General features: G+C 49.3%; 1 protein-coding gene across 1 annotated transcript in view; it reads right to left on the bottom strand.

The window, feature by feature from the left end:
• The window catches only part of LOC140191194 (CD209 antigen-like protein C), a 74,372-nt gene that overhangs the window by 13,432 nt on the left and 47,300 nt on the right, over positions 1-13,640 (bottom strand). The window contains exons 6-8 of the mRNA XM_072248351.1: positions 8,337-8,417; positions 6,210-6,284; positions 2,343-2,494 (exon numbers count right to left, since the gene is read on the bottom strand). Of these exons, the coding sequence (XP_072104452.1) occupies positions 2,343-2,494; positions 6,210-6,284; positions 8,337-8,417 (308 nt within the window). The remainder of the gene's footprint in view (positions 1-2,342; positions 2,495-6,209; positions 6,285-8,336; positions 8,418-13,640) is intronic.

The raw sequence follows: 13,640 nt of genomic DNA, 5'->3' as shown, positions 1-13,640 counted from the left end.
TTTGCTGCTGCTAAATATTCAGTGTGGAACATGCCAGAGTTCCTGTCTATCTCTGTCTCCTGGGTGCAGTATCGGGAGCTACCCTGACGCAACACTTTTCTTTGATACAGTTCGCTGGCTGTCAGTTTGATTCACGGGCTCCCAGCGTTCCAGAAAGTGATGCTGAGACAAGATGCAAGAGTAATCAGTGTCCAATACATTTTCATTTCAGTTCATGAAATAGCAATGCTGGAACTGGAACACAAGTGCTGGTGCGATCCTTTCAACATGAGGGTACACAGGCCTGCGCTGAGAGTCAGCCAGCCGGGTGGTTCCATGGGATGGAAGATGACGCAGCAAATTCCTGCTGAAAGAGTGGAGACAGCGAAAGAGGTTACACCGTATATTGATCTGAATATGATGGATGATCTGCACTAGATAAAGGTAAAGATGATCTTCTTGTACTGACTTATTTTCCTTGATTTTTCATGTTTTTTGCTCTATACAGAATCTCCCCTTTCCAAGGAGCAGATGGGGTAAGGTGGGTTCACCTTAAGCTTACTTCCCTTGCTAATACTGTGTCAATTTATGCCATATTGGAGGAAATTCTGTTCCCAAATACTCAGATCTTGCAACCGCAAACATTGAGTATATTATTAAGATGGGTCTCTATAAAAAGGTGTGTCTTGATCAAAGTAATCAGTGTCCCACACATTTTCATTTTGGGAAGGGTAAATTCTGAGCTGTTCCATATCTTTGGAGATGGGGATCTCTGGGCACCAGAGTAATTAAAAGGATGTACACAGTTAGTTTGACATCTCTGATCCCAGTGAATCAAAAGGGCAAACATGGATGTAGTCCCTGAGAAATTCCTCAGAGCTGATCCCACTCTCCTCTTCTCACCCTGTCTCTTGCATCTCACAGCTATCTGGACTATTCCTCTTCTCACCCTGTCTCTTGCAAGCCTACTGACTCTCACAGCTATCTGGACTATTCCTCTTCTCACCCTGTCTCTTGCAAAAATGCCATCCCCTTCTCGCAATTCCTCCGTCTCCGCTGCATCTGCTCTCAGGATGAGGCTTTTCATTCTAGGACGAGGGAGATATCCTTTTTTAAAGAAAGGGGCTTCCCTTCCTCCACTATCAGCTCTGCTCTTAAACGCATCTCCCCCATTTCACATACATCTGCTCTCACTCCATCCTCCCGCCACCCCACTAGGAATAGGGTTCCCCTCGTCCTCACCTACCACCCCATCAGCCTCCGGGTCCAACATATTATTCTCCGTAACTTCCGCCACCTCCAACGGGATCCCACCACTAAGCACATCTTTCCCTCCCCACCTCTCTCTGCTTTCCGCAGGGATCGCTCCCTACGCGACTCCCTTGTCCATTCGTCCCCCCCATCCCTCCCCACTGATCTCCCTCCTGGCACTTATCCTTGTAAGCGGAACAAGTGCTACACATGCCCTTACACTTCCTCCCTTACCACCATTCAGGGCCCCAGACAGTCCTTCCAGGTGAGGCGACACTTCACCTGTGAGTCGGCTGGGGTGATATACTGCGTCCGGTGCTCCCGATGTGGCCTTTTATATATTGGCGACACCCGACGCAGACTGGGAGACCACTTTGCTGAACACCTACGCTCTGTCCGCCAGAGAAAGCAGGATCTCCCAGCGGCCACACATTTTAATTCCACATCCCATTCTCATTCTGACATGTCTATCCACGGCCTCCTCTACTGTAAAGATGAAGCCACACCCAGGTTGGAGGAACAACACCTTATATTCCGTCTGGGTAGCCTCCAACCTGATGGCATGAACATCGACTTCTCTAACTTCCGCTAATGCCCTACCTCCCCCTCGTACCCCAGCTGTTATTTATTTTTATACACATATTCTTTCTCTCACTCTCCTTTTTCTCCCTCTGTCCCTCTGAATATACCCCTTGCCCATCCTCTGGGTTTCCCCACCCCCCCTTGTCTTTCTCCCTGGGCCTCCTGTCCCATGATCCTCTCGTATCCCTTTTGCCAATCACCTGTCCAGCTCTTGGCTCCATCCCTCCCCCTCCTGTCTTCTCCAATCATTTTGGATCTCCCCCTCCCCCTCCCACTTTCAAACCTCTTACTAACTCTTCCTTCAGTTAGTCCTGACGAAGGGTTTCGGCCTGAAATATCGACTGTACCTCTTCCTAGAGATGCTGCCTGGCCTGCTGCGTTCACCAGCAACTTTGATGTGAGTTGCTCCCATTCTCCAATGTTGTTTTGCTGGAACTCATCTTGATTAAATGGGGAGGTATTGGCTTGGGTTGGGTCCTTGGCTGAAGGGGTTAGGGACTCTGAAGACTTACACTGAGTTGAGGTCATACCTGTTTGTCAGAACGGTCAATCACAACCAAGTTGGCCATTAGTGAAGAGCAAAACGTCCGGGATGATATCCAGTCTTCCATGTTTGGTGAGAAGTAGTAACATTTCTGACCAAATAACGTCCACTGGTTGGGGCACTCAAACCGGGGCCGACCTGTGAAGAGCAACCAGTCACCAATCTGCCCAGGAGAGCAGGAACAATGTAGACCAGAACGCAAAACATCCCTCGGTGCCAGGATCTCTCCTTGCTTTGTTCACGTACCCTGTGGGTGGGTGCAAAATGATAGGAGTCTAGGGAACAGGAAACAATCGAGCAGTGCCGGGAGTTAGACTGAAGATAATACTCACCCAGGACCTCACACAGAAGGAAAAAGTACTCGCTCTCCTCCAGTGCCACTCCCAGTTTACTCGTGAAAGAAAACTGTGTTCTCCGTGAGAGCTGAGAATAATTCCGCTGCTACCCTTGAATTCTGCACAAAGTTTCTCTGAAGGACTTCCACTTACATGGTGAGACAGCCTGTCTGCTTAATAGTAAAGCTTTGTACATCACTGATCACCTTCCAGCGGGTATACCAGTTCCCGGCACCCCTTCTAGGGAAGCTGCTTGTGGACAATACTGAGAATATAAGTTGGAATGGTATGAAGGTGGTGTATCCAGAGACCAGATAGACTTTGACCCTTGCAGCAGACAGAGTTAGGGGGATGTTTAATAGAAGCTACAATTTAGAAGGACTGATTCTGTAGGGTTGATTCAACTTCCTGCTCTTCCCCCAACTCTGTAAACCTCACAACCACAATTTATCTAATTTAAGTAAACAATTTATGTTACCGAATCTGCAGTCAGTTATTTAAAGTGAATGATTTATGTGGAGGACTGATAGGATAGCTTAGGAGAAACCCTGCCGGTTAATAATAACAGAGTTGGGGGAATGGTGAGGAGGCTTCCTCTCGCTGTGTGAGTTGCCACATTCTGGTATTTGTTGACTGAAAGATGCTGAACACAGATTCAGTCAAGAAAATCATTCACTCAAACTAATTAAATGCAGATTCAGTCACGTAAAAGTACTGAACATAGATTCAGTAACATAAATTATTCATTAAACCTAATTTGAGATGGTGTGATTTGCAGGGCCTGGGGAAACAGCAGGAAAGTGGGACAGATCTGGACTGGCCCCGTAGACATATACCCAGACATTGGATTCATGTCTGGAAGAGACTTAGTTGGAGCAGAAACAGTTCAGGGGTTTGGGGGGGTGATGGGGTGGTGGAGGTGATGTGCTAAATTCATGGGATGAAGGGGGATTAGAGGTGAGATGGAGAGTCAGGCCTAGGGTCTTAATGAACGTAGCAAGGTATCTGATTCACCTTGGCACCTGTGGTTGGAGGCTCATGCTTTGATAACCAAGAGGAATGTGTCTGGGAATACATCCAAACAAAAGGTCCAACTTGATCAGTGTGGCCATTGCCAACTGGCTTTGTGAGTTAAGTTCAAAACCCTGAACTTTGGACACTTAAAGATAAAGGTAATGAAATCATTGGGTCTGCACAGTGAGTCAGGAATCTTACAAAGTTGTTGGAGAAGATCCTGAGAGGCAGGACTTATGAGCACTTGGAGAGACGTCATCTGATCAGGGCTAGTCAGGATGGATTTGTCAAGGTCATGCCTTATGAGTCTAATTTAATTCTTTGAGGATGTAACAAAACACATTGATGAAGGCAGAGCAGTGGATGTACAGTATATGGATTTCAGCAAGGCATTTGATAAGGTACCCCATGCAAGGCTTATTGAGAAATAAGGAGGCATGGGATCCAAGGGGACATTGCATTGCTTTGTGGATGCAGAACTCGTTTGCCCACAGAAGGCAAAGACTGGTTGTAGACCAGTCATATTCTGCATGGAGGTCGGTGACCAGTGGTGTGCCTCAGGGATCTGTTCTGGGACCCCTACTCTTCGTGATTTTTATAAATGACCTGGATAGTAAGTTTGCCAATTACACAAAGGTTGGGGGTGTTGTGGATAGTGTGGAGGGCTCTTGGAGGTTACAGCGGGACATTGATAGGATGCAAAACTGGGCTGAGAAGTGGCAGGTGGAGTTCAACCCAGATTATGTGTGAAGTGGTTCATTTTGGTAGGTCAAATATGATGGCAGGATATAGTATTAATAGTAAGACTCTTGGCAGTGTGGAGGGATCTTGGGGTCCGAGTCCATCAGACGCTCAAAGCAGCTGCGCAGGTTGACTCTGTGGTTAAGAAGGCATACGATGTATTGGCCTTCATCAATCGTGGAATTGAATTTAGGAGCCGAGAGGTAATGTTGCAGCTGTATAGGAATCTGGTCAGACCCCACTTGGAGTACTGTGCTCAGTTTTGGTCGCCTCACTACAGGAAGGATGTGGAAACCATAGAAAAGGTGCAGAGGAGATTTACAAGGATGTTGCCTGGATTGGGGAGCATGCCTTATGAAAACAGTTGAGTGAACACGGTCTTTTCTCTTTGGAGCGACAGAGGATGAGAGGTGACCTGACAGAGGTGTATAAGATGATGAGAGGCATTGATCGTGTGGATAGTCAGAGGCTTTTTCCCAGGGCTGAAATGACTAGCACGAGAGGGCACAGGTTTAAGGTGCTTGGGAGTAGGTACAGAGGAGATGTCAGGGGTAAGTTATTTACGCAGAGAATGGTGAGTGCGTGGAATGGGTTGCCGGCAACGGTGGTGGAGGCAGATACAATAGGGTCTTTTAAGAGACTTTTGGATAATTACGTGGAGCTTAGAAAAGTAGAGGGCTGTGGGTAACCCTAGTAATTTCTAAGGTAGGGACATGTTCGGCACAACTTTGTGGGCCAAAGTTCCTGTATTGTGCTGTAGGTTATCTATGTTTCTATGCTTCTGTGGTTATTCAAAATTGGAGACACGCCGAGGGTGGTAAATCTCTCTTCATAAGATCATCCGCGGACTGTAGAAATTCGATTACTGGATCTTTTAGAGAGGGAATACATGATTATATTCCAAGGATTATACAACACAGCCCTTTCCTGTCACTCCTTCAAACGCAAAAGCTCAGTCAGATCCGTAAGACAAGATACTCGACACACACTTTTCTTGTAAGATCGGGGAATTCAATGCAATGGTAAACTATCATAGAAGAGGAGCCAAGGCTTTGAACAGAGTCGCCATAATGTGTCAGGCTGAAGGACACAATTTGGTACTCCTATTTCAACGTATCTATGATGTTTTGTTCTGGAGCAATGGAGGTGTATAAGATGATGAGGGGCATTGATTGTGTGGATTGTGTGAGACTTTTTCCCAGGGCTGAAGTGGCTAACACAAAGGGGCACAGTTTTAAGGTGCTTGGAAGTAGGTACAAGGGGGATGTCAGAGGTAAGGTTCTCCACACAGAGTGTGGGTGCGTGGAATGCACTGCCAGCAAAGGTAGTAGAGGTGGATACAATAGGGTCTTTTAAGAGACTCTTAGATAGGTACATGGAGCTTAGAAAAATAGAGGGCTATGCGCTAGGGAAATTCTAGGCAGTTTCTGGAGTAGGTTATACAGTCGGCACAACATTGTGGACCGAAGGGCCAGTAATGTGTTGTAGATTTCTATGTTCTAAATCAGTTAGCATTGCACATGTCAGAAGTTTGGAGGATATCTGCATTTAAACCTTGGCACAATGGGAAACAGGCTGGGAGTGGAACTGTGTGGAATTTGAGTGTGGACATAACAGACTCCAGATGAATCCTCAGACAGATTCCGCCAATGTTTGGCCCACCAGTTCACTCACAACGCAATATCCAACCGAAATGGTCTAATGCCCATGATCAGAAACATGAGGCACGTCAGGAGACGGAAGGGTGGCTTCCCAATACTCACAGTTGTTCTTCATGTCTGCTATCTGAGCCCGCAGGTCACCGTGCCATTTGCGCATTTGCTCCTTCAAATCCGAAACTGAAAAAGAAGCTCAAGTTTACAGGACGTTTTGGTCACACCGGCTCGTTTAATCTCAGCCACCACATTGCAAAATCCATACCAGGATAGGGCTGAACATATAAGGGCCTGAGAAACCAGGAAACCTCTGTGTCCCTGGTAAATGCTGGTAATATGGAGACATGTGAATGCCAGAAACCTTTAGGAAGGTTTGTAGTGTGTGAGCCAAGGGGCCAGGAGAGGGCTTACCATGGGCTGGTTGACTCTAGCTCTGAGTCTGAACACTGCAGCTTCAGTCTAGAGACGTAAGACGCAAAATGGTGGCCACCAACACATACAGGCTGTTGTCAGTGTGGCTCACAGAACAGCACGATCCCCTCCAGTCAGAAGCAGTTGCCCGCAGAACGGCCAAGTGGCTGTCCCTGGGTCACCTGCTGAGGAACGGCTGCATTGGAGGTGCCACCAGCTTTCAGGAAGCCCCTTGCAGGTGGATCTCATACACATCTGTCAACTTCATTTATCTTTTTTTGAGGCTAATCGTGATAAATTAAAGCAGCCAATTAACTAATCAGTCCATCTTTTTGAACTTTGAGGAAACTGGAGCACCCGGAAACAAGCTATGGCATCTCAAGGAGAACATGCAAACTCCACGCAGACAGTAACTGAGGTCAGGACTGAACCAACTTCCAGGAGGTGTGAGACAGCAGCAATATCCACTGCGCCACTGTTTCATTATCAGATGGTGGTGTGTGAGATCTTGCTGTGCACACATTGGTAACACAATTCCCACACTCCAATGCCCAGAACTGTTCAGAAGAGTTTCAATGAAAAATAGACCTGTGACTATGACGCAGCGGTGAAAACCTTGGGAAGTGGAAGTGCCCCTTACAGCAGTAACTACTCCCTGCTTTCAGGCTACATCAATGCCACCCCTTTCGTTCTCTAACCATCACTGGCTCTGGACTATGTCAATGAATGGCACTGGCTATTTATAGAACACAGAATACAGAAGCATAGAGCACAGGATCGGGCCCTTTGGCCAATGATGTCTGTGCTGAACATGATCCCAAACTAAACTAGATTCTCTGCTTGCACATGATCCATAGCTTTGCATCACTGCATATTCATATGTCTGGAAAAAAGCCTCTTATATGACATTATTGTATCTGCTTCAACCACCACCCCTACCAGCCTGTTCCAGGTACACACATACCAGTGCATTTCCTTCAAACTTTCTCCCCCTCTCCCTCCAAGAGGACCACAATCTCGCTATAGGGTTTGGAGGCTTTGATTGCCCCTCTGACCCGGACAGCTATGTCGGCTGGAATCAGGGCCTTGTGCTTTGGCTCATGGTTTCGTCACCCATGCCACACAGGTGAAAAGGTAGAGGCCAGACCGAGAGTGGTCCACCGGCCCTCTAGGTTTGGGGGTTCAGCTCAGGGCTAACAACCCTGAATGGTAAAACAAAGTGTTATGGAAACAGCAATGAAGAATCCTTCTACATCTGACTGTGATAATATTCCTGAGTCTCCAGCTGGGACCTGCATGACTCTCTCATCTTCTCACCTTAGATCCATGTCCTCTGGCACTTGACAGTTTTACTGTGGGAAAATGATTTTGAATGTCTGTTTATGCTTCTCATACTTTTATAAATGATACTCTGTATTTGCTTATGATACATATTGCAATGGTTTAATATTCAGGGAGTTACTAGGGCAATGAAGTGACTTTGATCAGGCTGATTGCCAGGACAGCTGAAAAAGCTCAAAGGCTTCCTCTACCCCTCCATGCCTATCACCTTTAGCTATTATAGCACTTGACCCATGAACGCTGGCCACGCACAGATGTGCTTTGACACTGTCACCAACAGTATTGGATGTACAACTCTTGTGAGACCATGGCATCTCTATTCTACGCAAGATGTGGGAGGACTTAACCCAAGATTCAGCAGGAGGGGCAGTCCCACCCCTGCTGGAACGTCCAGCCTGCTGCAGTGGCGAGTTGATAAACAAGGGAGTCATTTGTCTCTCTTGCCACAGAAAGACAGAGGGCAGATTGAAAGATTTCACTTACTTCCGCTTTCAATCTTTCTCTGTCCCTGCACCTGTCCCTGCACCAACTGGCCATGACCCTTCTGGGTTTCAGTGATCAACTCTGTAATGAACATTAAAAAGTGGTTAAAGATACAAAGAGATATGTAAGTTGGTGCAGAATAATCCACACAGTGACATACACACACTGTACAAAACGGTCCCAATAGACAACACACAGTGCCATACAGTGAAAACCCTCTGAGCCTGTACACACACTGAACCACATGGTCCAACACAATCCAAACAAACGGATCAGAATCAGAATCAGGTTTTTTATCACCGACATGTGGTGAAACTTGTTAACTTAGCAGCAGCAGTTCAATGCCATACATAATCTAGAAGAGAAAGAATAAAAAAAAATAAACAAGTAAATCAATTGCAGTATATGTATATTAAATAGATTTTAATAAGTGCAAAAAAAAACCCAGAAATACTGTATATTAAAAAAGTGAGGTAGTGTCCAAGGGTTCAATGTCCATTTAGGAATTGGATGGCAGAGGGGAAGAAGCTGTTCCTGAATCGCTGAGTGTGTGCCTTCAGGCTTCTGTACCTCCTACCTGATGGTAACAGTGAGAAAAGGGTATACCCTGGGTGCTGGAGGTCCTTAATAATGGAAGCTGCCTAATCGCTCCCTGAAGATGTCCTGGGTACTTTGTAGGCTGGTACCCAAGATGGAGCTGACTAAATTTACAACCTTCTGCAGCTTCTTTCAGTCCTGTGCAGTAGCCCCTCCATACCAGACAGTGATGCAGCCTGTCAGAATGCTCTCCATGGTACAACTATAGAAGTTTTTAAACATTTCGCCATGTGGTCCAAAAACATTCAGCACAGCCTTGTCCAGACACGCTCAGCACACTGCCATCCAGACACGCTCGGCACACCGCGATCCAGACACACCTGCACAGCGCGATCCAAACACTCCTGCACAGTGCGATCCAGACACGCTCAGCACAGTGCGATCCAGACACGCTCGGCACACTGCGATCCAGACACGCTCGGCACACCGCGATCCAGACACACCTGCACAGTGCGATCCTGACACTCCTGCACAGTGCGATCCTGACACGCTCGGCACAGTGCGATCCAGACACGCTCAGCACAGTGCGATCCAGACACGCTCAGCACAGTGCGATCCAGACACGCTCGGCACACCGCGATCCAGACACGCTCGGCACACCGCGATCCAGACACGCTCGGCACACCGCGATCCAGACACGCTCGGCACAGTGCGATCCAGACACGCTCGGCACACCGCGATCCAGACACGCTCGGCACAGTGCGATCCAGACACGCTCAGCACAGTGCGATCCAGACACGCTCGGCACACAGCGATCCAGACACACCTGCACAGCGCGATCCGAACACCCCTGCACAGTGCGATCCAGACACTCCCGCACAGTGTGATCCAGACACGCTCAGCACAGTGCGATCCAGACACGCTCAGCACAGTGCGATCCAAACACGCTCGGCACACCGCGATCCAGACACGCTCAGCACAGTGCGATCCAGAAATGCTCTGGCTCAGCACAGTGAGATCCAGACACGCTCCGCACAGTGCGATCCAGACACGCTCAGCACACTGCGATCCAGACACACCTGCGCAGTGCGATCCAGACACGCTCAGCACAGCGCGATCCGGACACGCCTGCACAGCGCGATCCGGACACGCCTGCACAGCGCGATCCGAACACTCCTGCACAGTGCAATCCAGACACTCCTGTACAGTGTGATCCAGACACGCTCAGCACAGTGCGATCCAGACACGCTCAGCACACCGCGATCCAGACACGCTCTGCACAGTGCGATCCAGACACGCTCAGCACAGTGCGATCCAGACACGCTCAGCACAGTGCGATCCAGACACGTTCGGCACACCATGATCCAGACACTCCTGCACAGCGCGATCCGAACACTCCTGCACAGTGCGATCCAGACACTCCTGCACAGTGCGATCCAGACACGCTCAGCACACTGCCATCCAGACACACCTGCGCAGCGCGATCCAGACACGCTCAGCACAGCGCGATCCAGACACGCCTGCACAGCGCGATCCGGACACGCCTGCACAGCACGATCCGAACACTCCTGCACAGTGCGATCCAGACACTCCTGTACAGTGCGATCCAGACACGCTCAGCACAGTGCGATCCAGACACGCTCTGCACAGTGCGATCCAGACACGCTCAGCACAGTGCGATCCAGACACGCTCAGCACAGTGCGATCCAGACACGTTCGGCACACCATGATCCAGACACTCCTGCACAGCGCGATCCGAACACTCCTGCACAGTGCGATCCAGACACTCCTGCACAGTGCGATCCAGACACGCTCAGCACACTGCCATCCAGACACGCTCTGCACAGTGCGATCCAGATACGCTCAGCACAGTGCAATCCAGACACGCTCTGCACAGTGCGATCTGGACACGCTCAGCACAGTGTGATCCAGACACGCTCAGCACAGTGTGATCCAGACACGCTCAGCACACTGCCATCCAAACGCACCTGCGCATTGTGATCCAAACATTCTTGCACAGTACAATCCAGACATGCTCTGCACAGTGCGATCCAGACACGCTCAGCACACTGCCATCCAAACACACCTGCGCATTGCGATCCAAACACTCCTGCACAGTGCGATCCAGACACTCCTGCACAGTGCGATCCAGACACTCCTGCACAGTGCGATCCAGACATGCTCAGCACAGTGCGATCCAGACATGCTCAGCACACTGCGATCCAGACACACCTGCACAGTGCGATCCAGACACACCTGAGCAGTGCGATCCAGACATGCTCAGCACAGCGCGATCCGGACATGCCTGCACAGCGCGATCCGGACACGCCTGCACAGCGCGATCCGAACACTCCTGCACAGTCGATCCAGACACGCTCAGCACAGTGCGATCCAGACATGCTCGGCACACCGCGATCCAGACACGCTCTGCACAGTGCGATCCAGATACGCTCTGCACAGTGAGATCCAGACATGCTCAGCACACTGCGATCCAGACACACCTGTGCAGTGCGATCCAGACACACTCAGCACAGCGCGATCCGAACACGCCTGCACAGCGCGATCCGGACACGCCTGCACAGCGCGATCTGAACACGCCTGCACAGTTCGATTCGAACACACATGCCTGCACAGCGTGATCCAGACATGCCTGCATAGTGCGATCCAATCACACCTGCACAGTGCGATCCAAACACAAACTTGGCCTAAGGTCGAAATAATGTACGTGCTGCACAATTAGACACATCACAGTCTGCACTATGCAGTTCAAAAAGACTCTTGACGGTATAATCCAGTTCCACTGCACGGTGCGACTCATATACGCACTGCAGAGTGCAGTGCATGTATGCAGTGAAAAGTGACAGGGAAGCACACTCTACATGGTGATCCAAACACACAGGAGAGTGCAATCCAACAATGCTCCTACAATATGATCAAACCCTTTTGCGCAGTGCAGGCCGTGCACATAATGCAGTGTATGATCCAAGCATCCAGTGAGGTCCATTCACTGCAGAATGTGGTCCAAACTCAACCTGATCCATGAGGTAGAAATACAGCTGCGGTTTGCCTCCGCTAGGAGGCCATTACTAGCTCATGGGTCCTTCCTACCTGCCAAATGCACGTTCTGCTGAGTGGAACTCTCTGCACTGTTAGTGTAGAAGTGTGGAATGGCAACCGTAGAATAACCAACAGAGAGGTTCAAAGGTCCAAAGGTCCAATTTAATGTCAGAGAAATGTGTACAATATACATCCTGAAATGCTCTTTCTTCACCAACATCCACGGAGACAGAGACGTTCCCCAAAGAATGAACGACAGTTAAATGTGAGAACCCCAAAGTCCCCCCCCCCCGCAACAGCAACCCCCCGCACGTAAGCGGCAGCGAGCTACAATCCCCCTTCCCCCCACTGGCAAAAAAAAACAAGCATCATACTCAAGCGTGAGTAAAGCAATTGCAAAGACACAGACTTGCAGTTACCCCAAAGACTTCACGTTTCATCCGGCATTCCACATACAACAGAGGCTATTCAGCCCATTAGTCAATGCTGATCGCTAGTGAGCAATCTCAACCACTTCTCTCCTTGAACTTTGAAAATATTTCTCTGTTTATACACACCCATTTTCTTTTGGAGACTCCTACCTGACTTGGTAGGAGGACAAGGTTCCCATTATTCTCCCTGCAGAAGCAGATGTTCCATGACATTCTGCATATGACCGTCAGTGCCTGAGCTGTGCCTTAGAACTGTTGCTAGTTTGAACAGCTCCCCTCTATTTGCACAGTGCAAGCTGGTCCCCATCATTCCTCTTCTCGGCGGTCTCATTTCTGGGCACAATGACCCCAGGCCTTCCTGCCAGACCTGCAGCAGAGATCCCTCTTTCCTGTGACAGCTCCAGGAACTCTTACCACTGCTCGAAGAGCTTCCTTTCTTTCCCGAACTGGCCTGGTTAGGTTGGGATGCAGTGCCCATTCACGTCTAGCCTGTCTGTGATGCACTCTGCTGATGGGCTGTCATCAGAGCTCCCTCCCATCACGAGCTTTCTACTTTCAGTACTCCCCCACTTCTGGCAGCTCCCTCACATTAAAGGGAGCTCCCTTCTCTCTGAGTGCTCCTTACAGAGAACTCCTTCATCATAAGGGGCTCACTCTTCACTGAATACTCCCTCCCTACCTTGATCTCCCCTCCTACAGGAAGCTCTCCCCCTCACTGGGTATTTCCTCCCGACTCCCATTATCTTCCTCATTATGAGCTCCCACAACCAGTGGCTGTTCCCTTTCTCAGCAGTGTACAAAACCCTCTAAGCAGATGCCTCACGTGCTGGTAACGGTGCTCTGTCGTGGTGGAGCTGGCCAATGAGTGGCCCTGCTCTATCCCCACTCCCTGGACCCTGTCATTGACCAGCTAGTTGGGGACCCTCGGATGAATTACCCAGGAACACTTCACTTGGCTTGAGCAGCCGCGCAAACGCAAGTGATTCGTGTTAACCCACGGGAGGCCCACCAGTGGAGAGGATGGCAAACCCAACAGGCACAGCAACAAAGCAAAATCACAGGTCCTTGTCACCTCAGGGCTCGAATGTTAGATTCCTTATACTAGGGATCTCTTTAATAGTCTTATAAAAGTGGGATAGAAACTGCCGTTGAGCTTGGTGACCTTTGTATCTACTGCCTGATAGGAGGAGGGAGATGAGAGAATATCCAGAGTGGCTGGGGTCTTTGATTATGCTGGGGTGTTTTATTCATGCAACCAAAAGTATGGGCAGAGTCCATA

The sequence above is a fragment of the Mobula birostris genome, chromosome 32 (assembly GCF_030028105.1).
Source record: "Mobula birostris isolate sMobBir1 chromosome 32, sMobBir1.hap1, whole genome shotgun sequence".
Classification (NCBI taxonomy): domain Eukaryota; kingdom Metazoa; phylum Chordata; class Chondrichthyes; order Myliobatiformes; family Myliobatidae; genus Mobula; species Mobula birostris.
Note: the sequence above shows the minus strand (reverse complement) of the source record. Positions and strands in the feature narration are given on the sequence as shown.